At 46.3% G+C, this 25,962-nt stretch overlaps 1 protein-coding gene across 2 annotated transcripts; it reads left to right on the top strand.

Annotated features, from left to right (window-relative positions):
* The first annotated feature begins 298 nt into the window (after positions 1–298).
* ap2b1 (adaptor related protein complex 2 subunit beta 1) lies at positions 299–25,175 on the top strand. 2 transcript variants are annotated; one of them, XM_062485010.1, is made up of 21 exons: positions 299–364; positions 520–625; positions 825–960; positions 1,216–1,461; positions 1,782–1,972; positions 2,205–2,426; positions 2,834–2,954; positions 3,665–3,760; positions 4,134–4,249; positions 4,552–4,717; positions 4,997–5,095; positions 5,260–5,519; positions 5,802–5,994; positions 13,399–13,440; positions 13,961–14,113; positions 15,412–15,557; positions 15,843–15,972; positions 18,208–18,292; positions 18,428–18,514; positions 20,744–20,898; positions 23,295–25,175. In XM_062485010.1, exons 1-21 carry the CDS (start codon positions 328–330, stop codon positions 23,367–23,369), a joined length of 2,862 nt encoding a protein of 953 aa, XP_062340994.1. In that variant the 5' UTR covers positions 299–327; the 3' UTR covers positions 23,370–25,175. The 2 variants fall into 2 exon arrangements, with proteins under 2 accessions (XP_062340994.1, XP_062340995.1); XM_062485011.1 differs by lacking the exon at positions 13,399–13,440.
* The last annotated feature ends 787 nt before the right edge of the window (positions 25,176–25,962 follow it).

Genomic DNA, 25,962 nt, shown 5'->3' with positions numbered 1-25,962 from the left:
TGTTATTGAAATATCTATGTTGTATTTGTATGAAACCATAAAACTGCTAGCTCTATATGTTAGCCAGTCGCTCTTCAGTGAAAGTGATGCTGATATGATGTCGTGACTTCTAAGATGGCATCGCAATGTCCTCCAAATGCATATTCTTAAAATGACTAAAGTAATCATACGGCATGTGTTCTGTAAAACATGGCTTCATGAGAAGTTCGATTCCAGTTCCTTGTTTAAGATCTTAATTATGTGTAACATTTCCATAGGTGGTCTTTTCCTGTGTTCTTTGTTAAACATGATGAAAATCTTCATTTCAGATTTGATAAAACTGCAACGATGACTGACTCAAAATATTTTACAACTAACAAAAAAGGTGAGTCCACATGATTCAATTCACATGGAAGTAGGTGCAAAGGCCGTGGACATTTCTTAACGCGAGTGCAAGCTTACTGATAATAGCATTGCTGCGTGCACGCTGAGCTGGATGTACTGGGCTGCGGTTAACGCTGCATTTGGGTCCACTTACAGGGGAGATCTTTGAGCTGAAAGCTGAGCTGAACAATGAGAAGAAAGAGAAGAGGAAGGAGGCCGTGAAGAAGGTCATTGCTGCCATGACTGTGGGCAAAGACGTCAGGTATAGCCTCTCTCTTTGCATATCTTCTGTAGCAGCTCTATCACCACTGTGTTCATGGTCAGCCTCATCAAATGTTTACATATGTGAGCGTTCAAGATCCTTTTGGTGTCACATTTGCTTTGGGATATTATTATGCAGTGTTTTTTTTCTTTCTTCAAATGTTTCAGTTTACTATTTTCTACACATATCTCTCTCCCAGCTCCCTGTTCCCAGACGTGGTGAACTGCATGCAGACAGACAACCTGGAGCTGAAAAAGCTGGTCTACCTGTACCTGATGAACTACGCTAAGAGCCAGCCAGACATGGCCATCATGGCTGTCAACAGCTTTGTAAAGGCAGGGCACCTTTCTTCACCTTTTGTCATTTCTAGGTCCACTGATGTCACATTTGAATGTCCCATTTTGATTTGATTTCAGTCGCTACTTGAATTGACATTGGACTTTTTGTGCTACTGTCACTCTCTTGTGATGCCCTCTGGCCTTTTGCCATCACTCTTGCCCATACAGTATTCCAACCATAAGACGATGTAATAGACCAACATCTAAATTACATTCTCCCCGCATTCCCCCACCCCCCCTGCTCCACCTCAGGACTGCGAGGACCCCAACCCTCTGATCCGAGCCCTGGCCGTACGCACCATGGGCTGCATCCGCGTGGACAAGATCACCGAGTACCTGTGCGAGCCGCTGAGGAAGTGCCTGAAGGACGAGGACCCCTACGTGAGGAAGACGGCGGCCGTGTGCGTGGCCAAGCTCCACGACATCAACGCCCAGATGGTGGAGGACCAGGGCTTCCTGGACTCCCTCAGGGACCTCATTGCCGACTCCAACCCCATGGTGAGCAGACATCACTGTTTTATTATTTATTTATGTTTTCATAGGACATTTTTTAAGTAAAGTGTGGCAGGAAAGGCAAAGCGAGAGAGAGGAGGAGGGGGGGGGGGGGGGGGAACATGCAGGAAAGGGACCAGGCCGGATTCGAACCCAGGCCATTGTGGTAAGGCCTCAGCCTACATGGTGCGCGCACGTATCCGGTGAGGTACCGGGGCGCCCCTCGACATCACTGTTCTAACTGTAGGAAAAAACACTAGCAAGCCCTAGAAGCCAGCCATTAGTACCAAGTGAATAACCTAACCCACCTCTCCTGTACTCTCCAGGTGGTGGCCAACGCTGTCGCAGCTCTCTCTGAGATCAGCGAGTCGCACCCCAACAGCAACCTGCTGGACCTCAACCCCCAGAACATCAACAAGCTGTTGACGGCCCTCAACGAGTGCACAGAGTGGGGCCAGATCTTCATCCTGGACTGCCTGTCCAACTACAACCCCAAGGACGAGCGAGAAGCCCAGAGGTAAGAGAGTGTCGGGTGTGTGTCTGTGTCTGTGGTGGCGGGTGTCCAGCATGTGGGCCATAGGTCTTTGCGTGTGTTTGATTTGACAGTGCGCGTATGCACGACCCGTGTGAGTCCCTGTCTGCAATTTCTTTTGAGTTGTAAGAAACGTACCTTAGTCTTCCCTTATAAGGTACCTAACCTACCTCAACCTTTCGCCTCCTCTCTGCCCCCCCCCCCCCTCCCCCCCCAGCATCTGCGAGCGCGTCACCCCGCGTCTCTCGCACGCCAACTCGGCCGTGGTGCTGTCGGCCGTCAAGGTGCTGATGAAGTTCCTGGAGCTGCTGCCCAAGGACTCGGACTACTACAACACCCTGCTGAAGAAGCTGTCCCCTCCGCTGGTCACCCTGCTGTCGGGGGAGCCCGAGGTCCAGTACGTGGCCCTGCGCAACATCAACCTCATCGTCCAGAAAAGGTCAGAACGAACCCCCCCCCCCCCCCTCCCAACTTTTTCTCCAGAGTACTTGTGCCCCTCGAATCCGTTCAGATTAACTGCGCGCTGAGAGGAACTCGGCTGTCCTGTTAAAGATTTGAAAACTTCACATGCATCCTACTCGGTGTTTACTCCCCTCGTTAAACAGTAACTACTCCTTTGTCCAGATATGTGGTCGTCAGGTAGATAATGATATCGAGGTGTCTGCCCTTGCAACATTATGGTCCGAATGTACCTTACGCTACGTAGCCACTAGGTGACAGCATTTCCCACCCCCGCCACCCCACTGTGAGCTGTCTGGGTTCAGATCAGGTCACCGTTGCTTAATATTCCCTTTGATTTGTCGCGGCTTCCATCTCATTCTCCCATCTCTGTTTCTCTCCACCCAGGCCGGAGATCTTGAAGCAGGAGATCAAGGTGTTCTTTGTCAAGTACAACGACCCCATCTACGTCAAACTGGAGAAGCTGGACATCATGATCCGCCTGGCCTCCCAGGCTAACATTGCCCAGGTACTGACGTGTGAAAATCCCTGTCCAGTACACGCATGCCCCTAACGCCTGGCCATTTTGGATTGGCACTCTGTTTAGTATTCAGTTCATTTAAGTGTAACTCCCCGTGTTCGTCTATTGACATGGTTTAGGCCATGCAGGATGTGCTAAAGCTTGCCGAAATGAAGAACGGGATTTACACCTGAATCCTGAATGTTATTTCTAAAGCCTCCTCTTTATTGAGGGGTAATTCAGTTCCAACGTTGACACGTTCACATTTGTGAGTCATTCCCGATGCACTACTTGCTCGAGTGGATTGATGTGCCGTCAGACGTGGTGTCTCAAGTGAACATGTTCTAGACAGCCAGTGTCTGAGAGGCTGGTCTCCGTATTTACAGCCACCGTGTTTGACAGGTCAGGCAGGCCCAGACTAGCCTGCTGTAAATCCCTCCAAGGCCATTGAAGCTGCCTTTCTTCCCAATCCTGGACAATCACAAGCCTATCTTGAGAAGTCCGTAGAGTAAACTGATGGGGGCTGGGTTGGCAGTGGGATTGGGCAAGGATTGTCGTAATTGCATGGTTTGTTTACCGAACCCGATATTTATCCTCAGACCTGTGAATGAGAGGGTTGTTTGCACCCGCTGATAAGATTCTGTTGCCATGTGTTGGGCCTGTTTGGGCATGCGTGCAAATGCGTCCGCTGATTCCGGAACGTCCCCCGCTCTCCTCAGGTCCTGGCCGAGCTGAAGGAGTACGCCACAGAGGTGGACGTCGACTTTGTGCGGAAGGCTGTGAGGGCCATCGGACGCTGTGCCATCAAAGTGGAGGTAATGACCACCAGCACGGAAAGCATCTCGGGCCAGGACAATGCCCCTGCAGTCCCACACCAACAGAGGTCAAAAGGTCCTCCTATATCTACATGCCCACCCAACCAGCTTCCTACCGCTTCAGTCCGCTGTTCCAGTCTAGGATTAGAGGACGAATGGATGCCATGGGTTTTTGTGAAGTCTGGTTCAATCAATGCAACCCAGCTCTCATAATAAGTCACTAGGAAACATCCTCCTGCAGTGTGAAACGCAGGACTAGTAATGGTACAATTAAAGGAACGCATGAGAACGTTGCACAGTAATATATCAGTTTCTGCCATGTCCCGGTGTGAATACAATCAGTTTGCTGTCGTCTCGGCCCCTGTCCTCACAGCAATCTGCCGAGCGCTGTGTGAGCACGCTGCTGGACCTGATCCAGACCAAGGTCAACTACGTCGTCCAGGAGGCAATCGTGGTCATCAGGGACATCTTCCGCAAGTACCCCAACAAGTACGTCACACCACCAGAGGCATGCCGTTATTTCCTGCTCGCTGCCATAGGCAGGCTTTAGGCTGCAAAAGATTAGGATATGTTTATAAATGAATGGACTGAATGCCTTCTGCGGGATGAACTTGGGCTTTCACACGGTAACCCTTTGACCGCGCTGCCCCGAACCCCTTCAGGCCTGTCTTGGTCTCCCCACAGACGGCGTATTACATTCACACTACGGTAAGCGCATGATGACCTAAGCCGGATGATGCATCTACCCTCTCTCCCCCCCCCCCCCCCCCACCCCTCCCTCCCTGCCTCAGGTACGAGAGCATCATCGCCACGCTCTGTGAGAACCTGGACTCCCTGGACGAACCGGACGCGCGCGCTGCCATGATCTGGATCGTGGGCGAGTACGCTGAGAGGATCGACAACGCCGACGAGCTGCTGGAGAGCTTCCTGGAGGGCTTCCACGACGAGAGCACCCAGGTCTGTCGCCCCGACGGGTCCGTGTGTGGGCAGTGAAACCATGTGGCTCTCGGGGTGTGTTGGAGGAGTTTTTAGGGGGATTTGAGACCAGAGAAATGAAGACGTTCAGCTCCGTTGCCGCGTCCGTAAAGGCTTATAGGTTGGCCCTCGCTCTTGCCTTTTCGAACGCATACTTTTAACGCGCAAGAGCTCCGAGGCCGACCAAATGACCGGATTTGTTTGATGGTTGTTAACGCCGGGCGGGTCAGATCATTTCTCTTTTATGGGCGTGCGTTTCAGGTCCAGCTCACCTTGCTGACCGCCATCGTCAAGCTGTTCCTCAAGAAGCCATCTGAGACTCAGGAGCTGGTGCAGCAGGTTCTAAGTCTGGCCACGCAGGTGAGCGGGGCACGTCTAGATGGCTAGACGGGGGGGGGGGACGTAGGAACCTCACTCAGACCTCACCGTTCTCGCCGTTCAATTTTTTATTTTGATCTCTTAATATTTATTCATATTTCACCTCATCGTCTTTTTTGGGGGGTTTCGTCGTTGTTTTACCTCAGGATTCAGACAACCCCGACCTGCGCGACCGAGGCTACATCTACTGGCGCCTGCTCTCCACCGACCCCGTGACGGCCAAGGAGGTGGTGCTGTCGGAGAAGCCCCTGATCTCGGAGGAGACGGACCTGATCGAGCCCACCCTGCTGGACGAGCTCATCTGCCACATCGGCTCCCTGGCCTCCGTCTACCACAAGCCCCCCAACGCCTTTGTGGAGGGCAGCCACGGCATCCACCGCAAACACCTGCCCATCCAGCACGGCAGGTAGGGCTGGAGGGACGCGCTGAGAGAGAGAGACACACAAACACAACTGGAACGTTATATTTGGGGGTTTTCCCTTTATAATATTGTTGGGTCCAACCCCCTAAGAGCATGTAACGAACCCTAACCCTCTTTGTAAAAGTAAGGCCCCTTGGTGTGTGACCTGTCTGGTAAGGCCTTCATGGGCTTTGGGTCTTTTTGGTTCTGGTACAGTTGTAGTAGTGCCACAGCGTCATTGTTGGCTGCCCTGCCAAGGTTGCTTTCCCCTTCTGTCTCCTGCCTCAGCATCGACACAGGCGAGAGCCCCGTGAGCGCGGGGCCGGCGGCCCCCCAGGACCAGACCCAGGTCATCCCCTCCCAGGGAGACCTCCTCGGGGACCTGCTCAACCTGGACCTGGGGCCCCCCGTCAACGTTCCCCAGGTGTCCTCCATGCAGATGGGCGCTGTGGATCTTCTGGGAGGGGGTCTGGACAGCCTGGTGAGTGACTTGGGGGCCCCCAGACAGACACAAGCCCACACTTGCGTTTCCGACAAACGACACTGTAACCAACGTCAGTATCGTATGCAGACATGCCCGGACGACACGCTTCGTCCCTGGCACCCGCAAATGGATGTAGACACGCCATCAATCACACAGGCCGTTCCGGAATTCAAGCCCATGAATAATCGATGAGGTGGCACTCTTCAAATTGTAATCCAGAGTTTTATTTTACCCTTTGATTTGAAGTATTATCGGAGTGGTTTCCTATTGATCTTCTAGACACAAACCTCCGAAGGGGAAGGACTTTCTGAAGAGTTCTAAATCAATAAAAGGACTCTGGAGGCTTTCTGAGACTGAATTGGCATGCTACAGTTGTATTTAGGCAACCTGTTGCCGATAACCTTTTTTTTCCCCCCTGAGATCGTTGATCATTCTCCACCCGTTTTTTTTTTTTTTTTTTAGAAGCTAGGGATATAGACAAGCCTCGGCCCTCAACCAACAGTCAGGCCTGCAAACTGTGTACTACGCATCTCGCATTCACTGGCTATGTCAACTCCTCACCCGTTAAAAATGCCAACGGAAGTCTGGTGACCTTTTGAAGTCGCTCGTTGCGTGCACAGGGTGCACCGACCCCACCGTGGCTCATCCACATAAAGGTATCAAAGATCACTTACCCTTTAGAACCTCATTAGGAGTGTGTCAAACTCTTCCTCTTCATGTATGTGCAACCTCACCTAAAGGCCACTTCAGAAATGGGAAGCGGAGCGCCATCATCAACCTCTCCATTATATATCGAAATGTGGCTGCAGATATGCGAGTTGCGGACCGTGTGATCGATTTATTTAGGTTCGGCCGTCACCTCGGCCACCACCGAAACAAGCCACGTCCACTTCTCGCGGTGGCTGTTCGTAAGTCCACCACATGCCAAGCTTCCCGCCGTCGCCCCTGTGAACGGCCACTCTTGGTGGCATTCGGGGGCGTCCTCAGAGGATGACTAAAATTGGTTTCAATGCAGTACCCTCTCGAAGCCAAATGACTGCTGTAACTACAACCTCTCGAGACATCTTAGATTAAATACCGAGCGTTCCCCCCCCCCCCCCCCCCCCCTCCCTCTTATCCCACACGGCAGAAGAGATTGTCTCGTCTGGTCGCTGTTTGTCAGTTCTTGTCTGTGAGTTCGAGACCAGAGTTAAGCTGTGATGATGCGGTGCCCTGGCGCCTTTCTAACCCTCGCTGGCGATCTGTGCTGAGCTGCGCCACCCAGACCCTCCAGTCTGTCAGTGAGGCGACTGATGCGTCTGATTGATCTGCTCTGAAGGAGGCAAGACAGGGGAGCACGTCACACTGGCTTTCATGGAAAGTGGATGAATTCGTTTTTTTTCCCCCCCATTTTCTCGGAAGCACCATTACTGGTTTGTTGTTATAAATACGGCACATGAAATAGAATCTTTCGAGCAGCTCACGTGCACATCTTAGATTTTGCAATAAGTAACGGGGCTGCTGTTTAGGGAGGAGAGATGCTGTATAATAATACTCTAATGTCTTTCTGGTTTTGGCGGGGAGGGGGGGGGGGCAGGCCCTCTCCTTGCACAGGGTGATGATGTCTTTTTAATGATATTAGCTGCTGGTGCTTTCAAAAGCATTGCCTGCAGGCCCAGTCACATCTGTTGTTTCACTGATAAGAACCAAATGTTCCCTGACTCACTCCAGCTTCAACATCACCCTATATATATATATATATATATAGCTCCAAAAGTGTAGCTAAGAACCGTTAATTGTGAGTTGGGTGATGACCATGGGTTGCAAAATTCAAAGCGACTCATGTAACCTAAGGGTTGTGGCTAGGGTTGCAAATTTCCGGGAATATTCAAAGTTGGAAACTTTCCACGGGAATATACGGGAATTAACAGGAATACACTGGAAATTTGGGGGTAATTTAACTGTATTTACCTTGTCATAAGCAGACATGCATGCAAACATTTATAATACAACTTTTGTGTGGACATACATACATCCTACTCTCACTGCTGTAAAAAGTTAGTCTACTGTATACAAATAAACTTGGTATTAAAATGAACATGGCTTCAGTTTACCAAGTAATCAATATGCTAGGTAATGACAAACAGTGTTGGGAAAGTTCACTTTCTACATGAACTAGTTCAGTTCATAGTTCACAAATTTTAAAATGAACTAGTTCATAGTTCATAATTCAACATTTTTAACTAAGTTCACAGCTCCAAAAATGTATCTCAATATGTTGCCAGCTATAATTGAAATCTCTATCTGTCTGCAATACCGCTCTTCCCGTGGAAACTTTCCGGAAATTTACCGGAAACTTTCCGCCCCTTTGCAACCCTAGTTGTGGCCAACAGCATGACAAACTCGCGATGAAATGAACACCCTTAATTTGACCGTAAAGTCTGACGATATTCCTTTGACTTATTCGAAGGGTAGACTATATCCATCTATTAATAAGGCTCATCTTTCAAGCCCAATGAAGCGTGGTGGCACCTCTTCTCACCTAACCGTCCTTGGCCCTCCAGAATTATAAAAGCTTCCAATTAAATGTTAATTGGACTGTCATTAAAATAGCGATGACTTAAATCCAGCTGGAGTTTCCGATTAACGGGATGTCCCTCCACCATGTCGCTACATGGAATGTTAAATGTTTGCTGAGTAATCACAGATGAGATTGAACGGTATCAGCAGGCCTCTGTTAGGCTGTTCAAGCAATTAGAGGAATCAAAACGACTTGATGAAAGCCCAACAGCCGTGAACTGTGGTCTGTAGTTAGATATTAGAGCTGATGATGTCAAAGGGCACCGTGACCCTTCTCCCAATCCAAGCAAACCAAGCATCGTTCAGCATATTCAAACAGACCATTTTGAGGCCCAGTAGAAGATGGTTAATAACATTGGGAAGTTCATGGTGAGCGATGCAAAGGGATTTCTCCGTCGACGTTCTTGTCATAACTGACTCTCCGATGAACACTTTGCGTTGTCGCATCTCTTGATGATAAGCGAATAGGACTAGAAGCTCAGTATCAGATTAGACCTTGGCATCCTGGGATGCAAGTTTAATGTCTTACTGAATAATACATGAACCTGTCTTCCCGCAACACTTCACAGCCGTTCTTCTATAAACTCCGTTACAAAACCTATCAGCTAAAGATCATGTGAAAACGCAAGCTCAAATGGCAGTGCACTGTCAAATAGGAAGCCTTTAAAATCCACCCTTGTCATTCTTTCCCCTTGCTTAATAACCATTTGCAATCTTTTTTTCCTTCTTTTTGGGGGGGTACAGAGCAATTCATTTTCCCGCAACAGTAACATTCTGACATTCCTTTTCTGTAATTGGATTTTGGGACTCTGCAGCCTATTGCTCAGGGGGAATTGCCTTTCTGTTTGAGGAATAGGGAGGGTAGCGGGGAACGCCTGTGTTGCTGTCTCTTCTGGTTCTCCTCTCGCAAAGTGACACATTCCCTTTTGAACCCTTTTTAAAGTCATCACACCTGTAGAGATCTCCAGGGTTCCTTTAAAAAAAATCAACGTAAAACTAGGCATATCCACATTAACTTTGAGGGTTTAGGTTGGTTGAGGGGCAGTTCTATGGGCGTATTTGAGGCCCTCTGTGACATGCTTGCGTGTAAAAAGGGCTATACAAATCATGTTTTATTTGATTTGATTAACTATGTATGGTTTGAAGACATCCACAGTCCTAGCCCTTCGGCGAGAGCACAACCTTTGTTCTCTCACATATATATATATTTATTTATTTATTTATTATTGTTTATTTTCGCCCCCCTAAGGATCAGTCAATATTTGGACTAAATACACAACGGCGGTGTCAAAAGGTTCGTCTTGGTAGCGATTGCGTTGGTTGTATTTTTATTTACGTTCCGTTGCATGGTTTAAGTAGAAATTGCGTTTTTGTGGTGAAAAGTGAAGCTAACGGTGGCTAATTTGCTAGCCACAGTCACTGACGTTACTAACGTCACTACGTCACTAACTTCACGAAAACACACGTGACTACCTGTAGCAGAACATTCGTTTCACGTCTGTTAACATGGGGGATAGCTAGGCTAACTATAGCTTTACTGCAAGGCAGCTGCAGGAACGCCACAAGCAAAGAGGCCAGGGTGATAACTATTTACTCATTTTACTTTGTGATGTGAAACACAATTATGAAATGTAATGTACAATATTAGCTGATATTATTAAGGAAGGGGACCACATCTACTTTTGGAAACGGTAGTCTACTATTTCACTGAAGCATTAGCATCATGACATTAGCCTCTGTTGCCTGGGCAACACATACTACAGTGGTCTATGATGCATCTGTTTTCAATCTTTAAAATAAACATTCCTCACATACATTTTCGTTGTAGGATTTATTATGACATTACATTACAAGTAAACGATTTGTGGGTGAAATTATCATTACCTGTGGTTTCAAACCAGTGTAGCTCACTGCAACGCTGTAGCCTACGCGAGACACTACAAAAACATCTACACAACATGTTCGGCACTCCCCTTACTTAAATCAAAAGTCTAACTACTAACCTGAACTTCATTGCCACAGCCTAAACTTTGTCAATCTGTTCATGAAAATAATTAATTTCAGCCTAAACCGTACAACGGAACGTTGAATCCAATTCAACCAACACAATCGCTACCAAGACAAACACAGCAGTAGTCTAGTACTGTACTGTAGTAGTAGAATTTACAGGGGCAGCTTCTCCACACAGGGCTATATCGCATTTTGCGTTGTTACTGACAATGATCGCTACCAGTGAGCTTTTTATGAATGAGCGATTTTCCACTAAATAAATGTCAAGCTTATTTACGTTTTTGGGGGCATATTTTCAGTTAGCAGATGGTACTGTTTGAATCGCGATTCCATCTTCTACTGCCGGTAACGTCGTAGAATAATCTTCAAAGGGGGTTCTTTATTAATGAATGAATGCAATATGAGTAGGCTAAATGCCTGAAAATATCACGAGAAGGGAAAACTTAAAAGGACATTTAAGTCATAGAGATTAGGTCAATTTTTACACCGGTCTGCCAAATTTATTCGTTTTGATTCAGCTATGAGGCTACCTCTTGCAGGGGAAATGAGAAGACATCATATTTAATTCTACACTTCACTTGTATTTTCAGTTGTAAATGAGCAGCACAAAAAAAATGCTTTTAAATCTATGTAATGTTTATAAATAATAAGTATGCATTTTAATATAAAATATACAGATATATCAGTTGTAAAAATGTCATTCAAAAACGGACCCCTGTGCAACCGACGCAAGCAAGCACACCCTACAATTTCCCCAGAAATTGTACACTCTAGTTCATATTGTAATCGTTCAAGCCTTCATGCATGGGAGATGTCTCCTCGATAAAGTAAATGTTTCCGATGAACATCTACTTTACTGCGCGACAACTTCCCAAAGCCTTTAGGACCGGTGGCAGCTCGTCTGACAAGTTGCATGCTAATGCACAGACCGTATACACGGCTGTTCTCGGAAGGGCAGGGGGCGACGCAGTGATTCATGCATCATAAAAGGGCTCGCTGAGTCAGCATCCTGAGGCTGAAATGTTAATGCTGACCTTCTAGATGAGGCGATAGTGGCAGGTCAGCCAGACGCGCAGGCAGAGCTCAAAGACGTCGACTCGAGGTTCCGGTGAAATCCATCTTCCATTTTCATTTGTTCAGCTGTGTTCACCCTTACAGCACTTTTAGGGACATTTAAAGTTGTTTTCTCCTTTTTTTTCTCCTTACTAGGCATACCATGTCTGCGATGGTATAAAGTAGTAGGGAAATGAAACTACAATCCTTCGTTTATTTTAAATGTAAACATCACATTCAGACTTCATCTGGACATGACAGCGATGTGGTAAAAAAGAGGGTTGCAGAGAATAATTGGGGGAAATCATAAAGCTCCCTATAGTGGATCTTTGTTAACAAGCATTGCTGTTCCTATTAAAGGCATTCCTAAGAAGCCCTATAATACAATATTGTCAATGCTAAAGACAGAAAAATCTCCACTTCAAGCAACTTATCCGAGTTATTCCGGGACATTCTGTCTCTTGCCGTCGGGTATACGCTGGGGCATCAAGTATTCTCCCACAACATTTCCAACAGGCTCTTCTCACTCAAAGGGAGTCGAGGCTGTGTTGAGGGGATGTCAAATGGTTGAACATGTTGATGGTTTGAGGGGCATCAGACAGTGTGGTGAGTCACTCTTTGCTCAGTCGACCCGGCTACCTCTCCCCCTCAGACCGGGAAGAGAGGATCAGCACAGTCTTGTTTACAAGGATTTCCTACATTACTGGGCATCTCATGTTGCCATTTTGTTCTGGAAGGACTGTCTTAAAAATTCAAACCAGTGTCATGGCTGATCATTTTAGTGCATCACCGCCACAGTTAGGTTCTGACTGCTGCAGGAAGGTTAGCAACAATTCAGGTTGAATTTGTATAATGTTTACAAGTTGACATTACATATGCAATGCAAATAGGATGAATATGTGGGACCAGTTTAATACATAGCATATGAAATGAAGTTGATACCCGTCACCTATGGCAACAGACCACATTCAGGTAGCTACAGCCACTGTCCTTTTTGTAAGATCCTTGAACCATAATGAAAACTCTACTGCTTTATTTTTCATTTATCCATCATCCACTCTAAAGGACTGTTGGGAACCAAATTATGATTATCTTTATCTTTTTTCTGATTTTTTTTCATGTGGTTATGGACAATTCAACCCATCTATTGAATGTTGAATTTAAGGAATCCAGTTATTGAATTCATTAAACATTACTTTGATTACTTGTTCCACAATTTAATCATGAAAAGAAAGCATTCATCCAGATTACCTACGGAAAATTATTTTAGCTTTTAAAAGCCTTATTGTCATGCCTTCTTATGAGTCTCCTTTTTTCCTTTATTGCAATGGACACATTCAATCTTTTCAACTAGCTTTTTATATTTTGATCTTGAAATGGGAACATTATACTAGATAAAGACTCCAGTGCATTAAAGCTAGTAATGTTTCTTGCTGAGTGACACCTTTCTCCAAGTTTCCACATGTCTAAATGTCACTAATATATTTTCCATTGAGCTTCTCGGGGCAAGGTTTACCTTCCCCCTGACTGAGGCTGTCGGCGAAGCTGGGCTTCCTGTCTAAATAACCATTTAATTGTGCCATTTATCTTCATGTTAACTACAAAGGATAACATTTTTCCAGGAGCTAAAATGGGTGCTATGAGGGTCTCCATTGCTAAGTACTTCTTTATCTCCCCCTCTCTCTCTGTGTCTCCGTCTGTCTGTCTGTCTGTCTGTCTGTCTGTCTGTCTGTGGATGTGGGTGCTGGATGTGGGGCCTCTCCTTTCTCTCTCCTGTAGCTCGGGGGAGACCTGGGAGGAGGTGTTGGGGGAAGTCCAGCAGTAAGTCGAGCCCTTCCGTCTGCCTGCATGCTGCATGCTCCTAGTTGCCCACTTAACCCACCACAGATTGTTGCTAAAAGCTCCCACCCTTGCTTGCCACTGAAGGGTAAACGTGTTCATTTCTCCTTTGGTCTGCTGATACGTAAAATGAAGGCTCAAATTGCTGGAGTCATAGGTGGGATTTCGGATTAAGGGCATCCTTCTCTTGCAACAATGAATGCATTGTGATTTCTTAGAAGCTCGCCTAATTAGTCAGAATTGCAGCTTCAAAGATGATCGTTTTTTAACTTGAACAACGGTAAATTTGTGACCAAACCCTTGAAAAAGTTGACAGCCAGGGTCATTGGTAAGAATGTAAGCTTCTCAAAGCACCTGTCAAGGATCGGGGGGGAACCATGACCCTAAATCTTCACCGCCTCCTTTCTTACCGTCAAGTAAGCTCCCCGCCGTCTCATCAAAGACTTCACAAAGATCTTCCTAATGCCTTGTCTTTGCATGTGTGCGTGTGCGCACGTGACAGGTGGGCCAGAACTTCATCCCCTCCTCCGTTCCCAACACGTTTGCCCCGTCCCCGACCCCCGCTCCTGCGGCTCTCAGCAGCGGCCTCAGCGACCTGTTTGAGCTGTCCACAGGCATGGCCAACACAACTGGAGGCTTCGTGTCTCCCAAAGCTGTGAGTATTCCCCGAAAAGAAAACATACTCCGGAAACAACTTCCTAAGACGATTCAGTCATCATCGACGATAGGGTGATGAATAACGTGGGACTAGGAGGACGAGGGTTAGATGAGTCACCACCCTTATTAAGGATTCCATCCGACTCTTCCAAACCCTTTCAAAATAGGTCATTCAGTAGCGTTCCGCTTTAATACTGGGATGTTTGTCTGTGTTGTTACTTAGCGGTAGCTGAACATAGAGTACAGATACACCAGCTCTCAAGACTCTCATTACCCATGTAACCATATCACCATGTACAAAGTAATAGAATGTCATAAAAAAGGCCCCCAAAAATTACACAATAGAATATCGACATTAGCAGCAATGTATATAAAAGTAAATAAATGAATCTGCTGACTGTGCTTGGTAGGGAACGTAGTTTAATGTCTGTAGAAAATAATAGATCAATACTGAAAAGCTGAGGGGATGCATTACTGTTGGTACCGCATTTCAAAATCTGTTTATAACTATAGAATATATATAGAAAACGGTCAATATCAAGCATTATTTACATACAGACTGAAGCACATGCTCCTCTGCCTGTTCTGTACTTTATCATATCTGGTTGACAGTTGCAATAGGGTAACATCAAATATGAGAAATGGCATCCCCAACTCTTGTCTGAATTTCTCTTCTTTCGTCCTCGAGTTTGATTGACAGTGCTTTCACAAAATAAGACAAGGAGGAAGGCCCCCCTCACCAAAGACGATTTGGCTGGAACAGGATACTTGAACATAATTGGCTGGAAAGTAGTAACCTGACTTGCCAAATGGTTTGACACATATCCATCTGGGAAAATGTCTTTGCCCTGTTCCAAACAGTTTCCAAAACATTTTCAAACAATACTTGGCAGGTGATTGGATGGATCCATCTGTCTATCACCATCTCATCACGGGCTAACTTCAACCACAACTACCCCGTAGTTCCTCATAGGACGCCGAGTGGTTCCAATCACAGTGATTCGGGCACATACGGATAAGTTAGAGCTTGGCAACGTGGATTTTTGCATGGTTGTGAATGATCTTGCGAATCCGGAGGTTAGGAGGTTAGGAAATGAACGGGCTGCTCCAAAAACGAGTTGTCTGTGCTGCTTAACAACTCTCAGAGGTCCTCATTAGCTGACGCAACATGTTTATAGGACAGAAAAAGATCTTCCTTAAGGCACCTAATAAAAATAACATTAGGAGCATATGTTTGCATGTCTCGAATTCATGCCTCCTTTTTCCTTCTCTTTTTAAAACTGGTGTTTTATTTAGGTGTGGCTGCCTGCAGTGAAAGCCAAAGGGCTGGAGATCTCTGGAACATTCTCTCGCCGCCAGGGCCACATGTACATGGACATGACCTTCACCAACAAAGCCCTGCAGCACATGAGCGACTTCGCCATCCAGTTCAACAAGAATAGGCAAGGCACAGGGACACACAAACACTAGACCCTGTTTACTAGACGCTCTTAGCCGCGTCTAGTCTAGTCAATACTTTGTCCATTGCATCCTCTTGAAAGCTCGCACCGTACTTTCTTTTTGACGACGTTGTACCAGACACAAGCTCTACCTGTGCGAGCTTTAACTGTGCAGTATTTGATGGGGAGTGTGTCTGAATTGGTCTTTTCAATGGGGAGGGCGGTAGAAATGAAGGTCCTTTTCGTAGCATTTCCCATGTAGGTCATACGTGTTCCTCATGCGTGCAGCTTCGGAGTGATCCCCACCACCCCGCTGGCCATTCACACTCCACTGATGCCCAGCCAGAACATCGAGGTCTCCCTGCCTCTGAACACCATCGGGCCAGTCATGAAGATGGATCCACTCAACAACCTCCAGGTAAAGTCGGCCATCAGAGCTGGCCGCGTGCGCTGGCGTCTTCTTCCGAAGCCTCTGTGGTTATTTCACGCTCTTGTGGAGGGTGGGGACTGAGCCGTTCTGCGTAGCTTTGGCCGAAGGCCCTTACAACGAAGACAACATCAGCGTTTGGGGGGGGGGGGGGGGAACGTGAACTATCTCTCCACTATCTCGGAGACTGGAGGGGTTTAAGGCATGAACGAGCCGAGGGAGTCGTCCCACACAGACGCCGAGGGCAGCAAGGCATGTTAGTGGACCGCGCACACAGCCTTGAAGCGAACGCACTCCCACCATGGGACAGCAACCAGCTGGAAAATCCACTCCAGACTTCGCTGCCCCCACACAAACTGTTCATACGCTGCTCTCACTCAAACATGCAGCTTGTACGCCACTACAGCGCACCGATCAATACTTTCAAGTTGAGCTGATTTCTATGACCTCGGCCCTTTTCTAATCTATTGTTACAATAGTTGTTTAGTAGGTCATTGTCTACACTCGTTTGACTCTGATTTGTTCCAATTTCGGAATATATCTGGCAATTTAGGCCACATATTTTTGTACAAGAACACCCAGGAGGGAGTTACGCTAAATCTCATGTGGCTTATTTTAAACAGAAGTAAGGCCCTTAACCTAAAAAAACCAAACATTCGAATATTGAAAAGAAAAAAAAAAAATCTTTAAAACTGGAGCACATAACAGGAGTTCTGTGACAGACACAGATGGGGAAGGGGGGGGGGGGGGGCAAAGAGCATGGCTAATCGGCTAATCTCAAGACATCTTTCCGAGTTGAAAAGCGTGTTTCATGTTTATCTCCAGGCAGCCCATTTCCACTGTTCAGTGACTTAGAGCGGCACCAGATGGCGCAGCCATTATGCCTGTGTCCTTATCTCAAGTCCTGGTGCTGCACTGTGAGATGCGTGTACGCGCGCGGCGGCGACCTCGATGATAATCAGACCTCTGTCGGCGTGTGTTTAAAATCGTCCGCACACCAGAGCTACTCACCTGATCTGAATACACAATGATCCTGTCAGTGCAGTCCATAAATACGTTGAAGAGTTGACTGTCTATGTAATGGACTACCGATACTGACAGTAGCCATATTGGAGATTCATGTCTATAATTTGGTTTGGTTGGTTAGTTAAAGACAGATTGAAAACAGAATGGTGATATACTGATAATCACGGCTTGTCATAACGTCATATCTGCCTGTAACCCCTTTTGTTATCAGACAGTATAATCAGCACAAACTTTAATTACTTTCTTGTTTCTATCAGTTGTATAATTACCGCGAAGACCCCCAGTTGTTACAAAAACTTAGAAGAGAATACAGATTGGTTGTTTATGGTAATGCTGCATGGATGTTTACTGTGGTTGGACGATTCAGACCCTAGGCTGTATCGCTCTCCTCAGTGTATGTGTGGGGGTGTCTACTTGCCACTGAAAACGATTTGAAGTCTAAGACATTGACATTGTGTTGGGGTTGACTTTAACTTAATTTTCGAAGTATCATTATAAGGATTTATGTGTGAAAGATGTCAGTTATGGGCAGCTACTTCGGTAAATAAATATTTATTTGTCAACAGATTTGTCCTCTTGCGTTTGACGACAAGCGTAGTTTGTCAAGAATTTAAGAGACTAATGTTACCAAACGTACAAGTAGGTCATGGGAGGTCCTAAGGCTCTCTCTGAAATGTGTGTGTGTGTGTCAGAGAGAGAGAGAGACCAAGGCACACATGTAAATATGTGTCCTATGCTTGACAAGCCCAATCCCAGTGCACCTTGTGTACCCATGGTGTGCAGCTGTGACACAGTACTCGTCAAGCCCCGAAGGTGCTGGGGTCCACTACCCACATTATTGCCTCGTCATGACTCCAGCAGTGGCAGACTCTCTCTCTCTCACGCACACACACATTTAGCTTTCTGACCTATTTAACCAGGCTCATACATGACCAACAGTCTAGGTCATTGTGGCATCTGCTTAACATTTTCCAGGTTTATTTATCAAGAGATGTCTAGCAAGACTCAAAGTCTCATATCCTCAAGGTTCTCCAGTTAGAATGGCCCGGTCCCTCAACTAAAGTACCCCCTTTGGCGAAACCATAGAGTGGCAAAGAACACCTGAGACACTTCCAACTGTCAAACTCGTAGACTGAATATCTCCTCTGTGTGTTTGGGGCCTCATTTCGTTCTTTTTATGCCCCCCCCCCCCCCCCCCAGGTGGCTGTTAAAAACAACATTGACGTCTTCTACTTCAGCGGGCTCATCCCTCTCAACATCTTCTTCGTGGAGGACGGCAAAATGGGTGAGTTCACGGGAGCGCGCGTGTCCTCCTGTCCCGGGATCGTCTCTGCGTCGAGGGGGCCCCCCCGTTCCTCCGGAGGGGGGTCGTGATCATTGCCGACGCACTTCTAATCTCCCCCCTGTCCATCTGCTGCAGAGCGCCAAGTGTTCCTGGCCACCTGGAAAGACATCCCTAACGAGAACGAGCTGCAGTACCAGATCAAGGAGTGCCACCTAAACGCAGGTAGGTTCCTTTCCCTCGTAGGTGGTCGTCCTTGTGGCGGGTTAACCTTTTTATTCCGCGGTAATCGGTGCCAATTGTCCAATTGAGTTGTGAATGGGGGGTCAGGTTCATGCGATCTTTTGTAAAGGGGTCCTTTGTGTTACATTGGCACCTTCTGGTACTAAAGGAGGGTAATTGCAGACATGAGAAGTCTCTGAGTGTGTGTATTGCACTGTTTGTTCTTGCCATGATTTGCCGCCTTTTTTTATTTGTGGAAAAATCCTCCTTTATTTGAAATTCTATAATCAACTGTGTATAGGTGACACTTGGAGGTGTCAGAATGGTTGCAAATAGCCACACACAATACAAAACAATATTGCTAACATTTATATAGAATTAGTGTGAACAATGCAACCTGAAAATGCCCCCCTTCCTTTTCCCAATATTGACTTCCCTTCACATTCAGACTCTTAAGGAACCACGGTCATGAATCTGTTAGATCGAGGAAAGACATCAGTGAGAAAATTTGGAAAGGCGGATCTTAAAGTGCCTCAAAGGCTGTCGGTGCAATTCTGTACGGAGAATTGTCCGGGTCTTTCTATTTCTAGCACAGGGAGCAATGTATTACGCAATCTTCACCTTCCAATATCTGCTTCTTTGTTTATTTTCTGCCTCAAGGGGGCATTACCATAACTTTAAAAAAAAATCCATCACATTTTAGATTACATCTTTGAGATGAATTCCTTTTACTGTGAAGAGTATGTCTCATGAGAAGTGTCATGGCATATTTCATATTTTGTATCACAGAATATGTTATCCTGCATACTAAGCAAACATAGGAAATATATGTTTAATAACAGTTGCATTGCATCATTAGAAAACAGACTACATCTTGATTATAATAGAGTACGACCCTGGAGGTGAGAATTAAGTCATCATTCACAGTTCAATACCACCAATCAATGCGTTGGTGTAGAGAACAGTTTTGCAAAAAATATAATAATACCTTCAACCTAACACGCGGGATGGGATAAGAATCATCTGTATGCTAGTCTTGGATATAGACAGAATCAAAAATGAGATGAGTCACCTGTTAGCGCTGCAGGGAATTGAACTTACCCCACCTCCCCACACTGTCAATCTCCTTTTGAATAATTCTCCTTTTCTTTTTGCTTCTCTCCATTCACATGCACGCCTGTCTCAGGACACCTTCAAGGCTTTTAGCCTCACCTCCTCCATACTCCCGTCTTCCATCATCTTCCCTGAAAAGCCTGTTTCAGACCCCATTTCAAACACCCCTGTTGCTCCAACGGCAGGGTTGTTGACCCAGGAAGCAGTGGTCCGGCCCCTCGGTGTTTGTGGTACTTGTAGTTCAGTTAGTTGTGATTGTAGGCTCCTCTTCGAACTAGGAATTAGTGTCAACCTACCGAGATATGAAATTTGGCAGATTCTGTCCATTACAAGGACTTTTGAGGGACGGTATTGATTGTGCACGTACGATTAACTACAAGCGATTCTCATGTTCCTCAAAAGCCTACCTGAGCTAAGCATATTTTATAATGGTTATGGATGGTTGATAGACCTATGGAGTGACTCAGTGATAGTCAGTTTATGACTCTAATGTAGATGTATTAGCTGAGCTGTCCTCCCCACCAGTTGTTAGCCAGGCTAATACAGAAAACATTAGATGTCATTTAAATACACAGACTGGCTGAAATGCAAGAGCACGCCAATGATGTAGGTCGGGGGGAATGAGTGGGAAACATGAAGCCATTCACATGGAATGGCTAATGGAATTGAAGAAGCAGCTATTATTAGCTGGAGTATTTTCCAGGTGCAGGAATCAAGCCTGGAAGAATTCAACTTCATGAGTATCATTATTCTAGTCACAGTTCACATGAAGTGTGTCTTCCATCTATTTCTGTATTGTCTCCAATTTAGTGTACGCCACAAACCATCCATTGCGATTGTAGAGATTGCTCTTTTTCTCCGAAAACTCAGTCTGTCAGAATGCCTTTGAAAACAATATTCCCTGTTTCTTGTTGCTGCTATTTACAGCTTTACAGCTAGAAGTCAGTAGCAAACTCCCCTCTGTTTCGTGTGTGTGTGTATTAGTGTGTGTGTGTGTGTGTGTGTGTGTGAGACACCTGAACAACCTCTCGTCCTTGCTTTGTGAGCCGTGCGGTAGCCTCCGGAGGACAACGGTTCCTCCCGCTTGTTCTGACTCGACGTCGCATTTGGCTTTCGCAGACACGGTGTCGGGGAAGCTGCAGAACAATAACATCTACACCATCGCCAAGAGGAACGTGGAGGGCCAGGACATGCTGTACCAGTCCCTGAAGCTCACCAACGGCATCTGGATCCTGGCCGAGCTCCGGATCCAACCTGGCAACCCCAACTACACGGTGAGGGACGCGTGTGCCGGAAGGGGGAGTCGTGCGTTTGGTGTCAGCGAAAGCTCGGAATGAACGGCAGGTGCCTCACTTGGAGGTGCCAGGTTAACCCTTGTGCTGCCTTCGGGTCACATGACCCAAAGGTTCATAACGAACCATCGTTGTGTTTACCCAATTTTACCCAATACAAAAACCAATAGAAATCATTTTCTTTTAACCATTCGCAATGTGGGGGGTCTGAGACAGCCCAACGGTTAAAAGGAAATGCTTCACTTTGTTTTTGTATGAGGTAAAGTTGTCACAATACGACGGTGGGTCACAATGACTGACGGGTCAGAATGACCCGAAGATAACACAAGGGTTAAGCGAGCCAAATGAGTCATGTGTCGTGCTCTTCATCATCCCACAGACGCTTCAACATACGCCTGATACACCCTTGAGAGGTTTATAAGCCCCGTCCTTGTTCTCCACCTGGAGCCGTTACCAGGAGCCTGCTCACCAGTCTAGCCGGTCTCAGGGTGTAGGTTGTGCCAATCGAATTATGACGATCCTTATGACGACGACGGGGGGGGGGGGGGGGGGGGCTTGAACACGGTGTTTGACTCCAGAACATCTAGGACAGCCCTCCTAGCTCTCCCGACGCGGCCACTTCTCGACTGAAACGGAGTGTGGAGCGCCTGCTTCCCAGCTCAGCAAGTCTCTTCAAGACATGCTTTATGGAAGTTATAGATTTTTTCCTTGTTGCACACGCACCAAGCTATATCCTGTTAACCCAACCACAGAGAGGCTCATTGGGCCTGTCCTTGTAAGAGAGTAATGGCTAGTCTCCAGGCTGGCCAATAAAAAATTGGTTGAAGATGCACCCCCACACACACACACACAAAGCTGCATGAAGGTCAAATGTATTCTGGAAATTCGTAAGCAGTTCTTTTCATGGTTTGATCTAAAAACGCCAGTTCAGTCAAGACACTCACGTGATTGATTTCACCATTTATTCATACACATAAAAAATGGTTTAACATCGGCGGAATGGATGTACATGGGAAGGCGCTCCCTGCCTTCACTGCAGCATGCATGACATGAGGCAGGGAGCAACGAGTTAAATCCCCCACGGGGAGTACAGACAGACAACATGGGGGAGAAGGGGATGGTGGTGGGAGGCAGCAACAGAACACAAAGGTAATCGAGGACGCGTGTGCGTGCATGTGTGCGACTTGATAGCGCCGCCTATCAAGCTGAGCCTATGGGCTGAGAACACGGCGATGGGTGATATGGCGGCGCGCTGCCCGAGTGCCATGCCTGAACTAGCTCCGCTCATAGGTGGTCAAAGGAAATCTGAAACCCATCCTGGTGGCCATCGTCTATTCCCACTACAAAGAAATGGAGAAAGCCTCAAATTATCGACATATTACACAGAGCGCCGTTTATGGACTGCCGTTAAAGATGCTGGGAATGTCGATTTTGCAAAGTTTTGCTGAAAGCTAGGCACCTGTCGGTAGCTTCTACTCCCGGCGTGTCAGCTTTCATGTCGGGCTGCCTTTATTTCTCCCCAGATTAGCACTTTCCCAGTCTGCAGTCCCTGCTCCTTGGCGCTCCCTTGATTTTGTCTGCTCCCCCATCCTGAGGTAGGGCCTTTAGCTTAGCTGACCAGCCTGTCAGTCTCAGGATAATTCCTTCTTCGTTCTGCGCCGGTCCCTCAGAGCAGACAAGCTGCCTCAGTGCGAGGCGACGTCGCAAACAGCCTAGTGAGACCAGGCGTTGAGATGTAAACAATTCAAATGTTCTACCCCCATTACATCGGTATTTAGAAGAAGAAGAAAAAAGCGTGCATCTAATATTTGTCAGTCCTCATTTTCTGTCAAACGGTCATCCTGGCATTTTCAATTTTTCGATGGAAATTTTCCATGAGTAGAACTGCCTAGTTCTACTGTTGCCACCACCAAGCCATGACACACGTCCCACGAGACGTCGGAACTCCGACATGATAAGAGGATGAGCAGCTTCAGCTGGGTTGCAGTTGCTAAGCTGATGAAATAATGCACTTAGGCGAGGCTTATAGCGCAGAGCCCGGGTAAATATATTTGGATTAAGACGGTAAGTGGTCAAAGGTGTAGCTGTTTGAGGGGCCAGTTAGTCAGCGTACACCTCAGACAAATGAATACCTGAGCGACCACAGTAGGGGCTGCATTTCGAGCAGTAGGGAGAATGGATCAAGTCTGCATTCGAAATGGGAGGTATATTAAGTCTGCTGAAACAGGCTCCAAGAATAAGTAATAGGCTACATTCAGTAGCTCGGTATGCATGAGAAGATGTGTGGGGGGGGGGGGGGTCTGATCACAGCGCGTTGTCCTGGGGACATGTTTATCCATTTAGCTGTCTCACATCTTTTCATCTTTTCTCTGTCACAGCTTTCCCTGAAGTGCAGAGCTCCAGAGGTGTCTCAGCACGTCTACCAGGTCTACGACGCAGTCCTGAAGAACTGAACACTCCTAGCCCTGCCTTCCGTCCAAACACCTTCCACTCCACACGTCTGGAAACACAACAGCAGCTTCTGAGCGTTTGTGCCGTTGTCAATATTTCCCCCTCCTTCATTCCATCCTTCAACCCCCTCCCCCTCCACATTTTACCCCTCCCTTGGGAGTGAGCAATTCTATGCTAAACTAAATGTCTTAATGTCGTGAAAAGTGATTGACGGTGAACACCTCCCTTGAAGGCCAGATTTTCATATTCACAAAGCCATTCGTTGCTTTACCTATTTGAAATGTACTTTGAAAATGTACGTCATATTTGCTCCGTGCCGATTCATTTTTTAAATGTTTGTCCTGCTTTGGTAGTACATTTGCTACTTTTCTTAACCATTCCACCAATTCTATACAACTGAGCTAATGAATCCTATCTCGTCTCAGTCAGTTGAAGCTATTTCACTGTTCTGTAAGACGAGGGGCCTAATATTCTGAGCCAAAATGGCAGCTCAGAGGCAAGAGCAGGGCAAGGGAACAATAAATTGTTAGGTTGCTATGGTTTTAATGCATTGGCATTCCGTTTCCGTAACCACTACACAAACCACTATTTATGGTAGCAAATATTCTGCGTACGCTTGAGTCTGTGCTATTCCATTTGTTTTTTGTTTTTATATATTGATACGTGCAGCTGATTATTTCATGCCTCTCCTCCCCTTTTGAAGTTGCCCACTCTACTGCAGCTATCAACAGCAAAGCTACCATATCATTCCTATAACTCCCATCCCCCCTTGTCCATTAACTGGATTATAGTGTCAGTACTGATTGTGTGTGTGGAATGAGTAGTAGCCCATTCTGTAATGCTGTTTTCACCTTATTTAGATTCCATGTCAATATAATGCATTGTGTTTTAATATTTGAGATTGTTATTGAAATTCAATTTGCAGCCGTTTATCCAAATATGTCGAATCCCTGGACCTGTAGGGGCTATTCCAATCGAACCCCCACCAGTTGATATTTTCCCAGCGAGGAAAAAGGAAACGTAATATCAATGAAAGGCCACATGTATTTGCCTAACCCAGCAGTTCAATTTCCCTACTGGCTCCACCATTAGCTTTTTCCTCAGGAGAAAGGGTATTGTGCCCATATCCCATCTAAGGACCAGTGTCAGCCCATTATGAAACTGCTCAGTGATGTAGTGTAGTTTGTAGATAACACTTCTGTATGAATAATGAAAGACAATATAACCCTGTAATCCAGAAGTTGTGTGCTTGTATTTAGTCAAACATTGGGGCTATAATCCTGTTATGTACCAGGTCCTCATACTGAACTGTGTTCGGTTTTAATCATAAATAAGAGTTCATTCCAGTGTGATATCTGCCGTCTCCATAATTAACCATGCACCCTGCACCTCTGGGAATTTAGCTCAAGTGTATCAAACAGTTGAAACGAATGACCAGTGGTAGTCAATAAGACACCTGTTGTACTTTGTGACGAGGCTTATGTCGTTGCCATACTTGCTTACGTGCCTGCGATCCTGCATGGAGGCAGTGTCCATTGTTCCTAACAAGTCCCTTGTTGTTTCTTTACCTCAGGTTTACGTTTTATTAATGGGGGCCAAAGGTTGCTGTATATCACCCAAAACTCTTTAAGTACTTTATTAAAAAACACCAACCAGCAATACAGAATGCACGTAGTAAAGTTGTCATCTGAAATGTTTATCCGCAAGCTTCTAGCCTGTTGTAGGCTACCATTGCCCTCACTACTTGCTGCCAATATGTCACTGTAGTCTGATGTAACCTGTATTTCAATAAAAATGTCCAGTCTATAGATACGTGTTTGACTTTCTCATTTACTCGCGGTCATGGTTTATGCAATCACAGACTGGCAGGGCATCTCTCCTCTGTGTCGGTGGCATAAACGCAAACAGCAAAGACGAGTGGCAGCGTGCATGGTAATAGTCGAGTGTCTAAGCTAAGCCTTGGCTAAATACACCCTGAAAATGATACACATCACTTGGTATTGGCTATTATACGGCAAATAAACTGTCCACACAAAAAGCATAGTTGAAAAGGTTATTATTTGGAGTTTTAAACAATGACTAAAAGGGAAATGCAACCTGCACTTTGCCTTTTAAAATAACTCCGCATGAGATCACTTTAGGCAACATATAGGTCAAGATGTGGGTTCAGTTTGGTCTACTTTTCACGTAGACTACATCACATAAAATACACCTGCGTACTATGACGTGTGTTGTAAAGGTGACGTGATATGAGGCAGGTATGTGGCACGTGGTTACTTAGCAACAGGGGCAAAAGATTTGGTTGCTAAGAAACAGCCGACTGCCCATCAGTTGCAGTGTACACATGTTGCTCAATGCGCGTGAGCTAATATACTTGAGATTTTATCGCTCACGCACGCGAGGCTACCGGTATTCACAGGGAATACAAATTGGTGCGTGTTTAAACTTTCTTTGGCTTTTCAATCAAACGGACTTACTGTGTTTTGCAACAGTAAGGAGACGAAGAAACAAACCCTTGAAACGGTAAAACTCAGCTGGTTGCCAGTGCGTACCTGTGCGTAAAAAGTATGGCTGCGTGTTAAATGTCCCTCAAAT

Source organism: Osmerus eperlanus, chromosome 19 (assembly GCF_963692335.1).
Source record: "Osmerus eperlanus chromosome 19, fOsmEpe2.1, whole genome shotgun sequence".
NCBI classification, from domain to species: domain Eukaryota; kingdom Metazoa; phylum Chordata; class Actinopteri; order Osmeriformes; family Osmeridae; genus Osmerus; species Osmerus eperlanus.
Note: the sequence above shows the minus strand (reverse complement) of the source record. Positions and strands in the feature narration are given on the sequence as shown.

What these genes read in the sequence shown, in the direction of transcription:
- ap2b1 (XM_062485010.1), top strand. Translation starts at nt 328, where the DNA reads ATGACTGACTCAAAATATTTTACAACTAACAAAAAAG. An exon ending in TTGCCGACTCCAACCCCATG is followed by an intron (nt 1,462 to 1,781) that starts GTGAGCAGACAT and finishes TGTACTCTCCAG; the next exon opens with GTGGTGGCCAACGCTGTCGC. An exon ending in ATCCAGTTCAACAAGAATAG is followed by an intron (nt 15,558 to 15,842) that starts GCAAGGCACAGG and finishes TCATGCGTGCAG; the next exon opens with CTTCGGAGTGATCCCCACCA.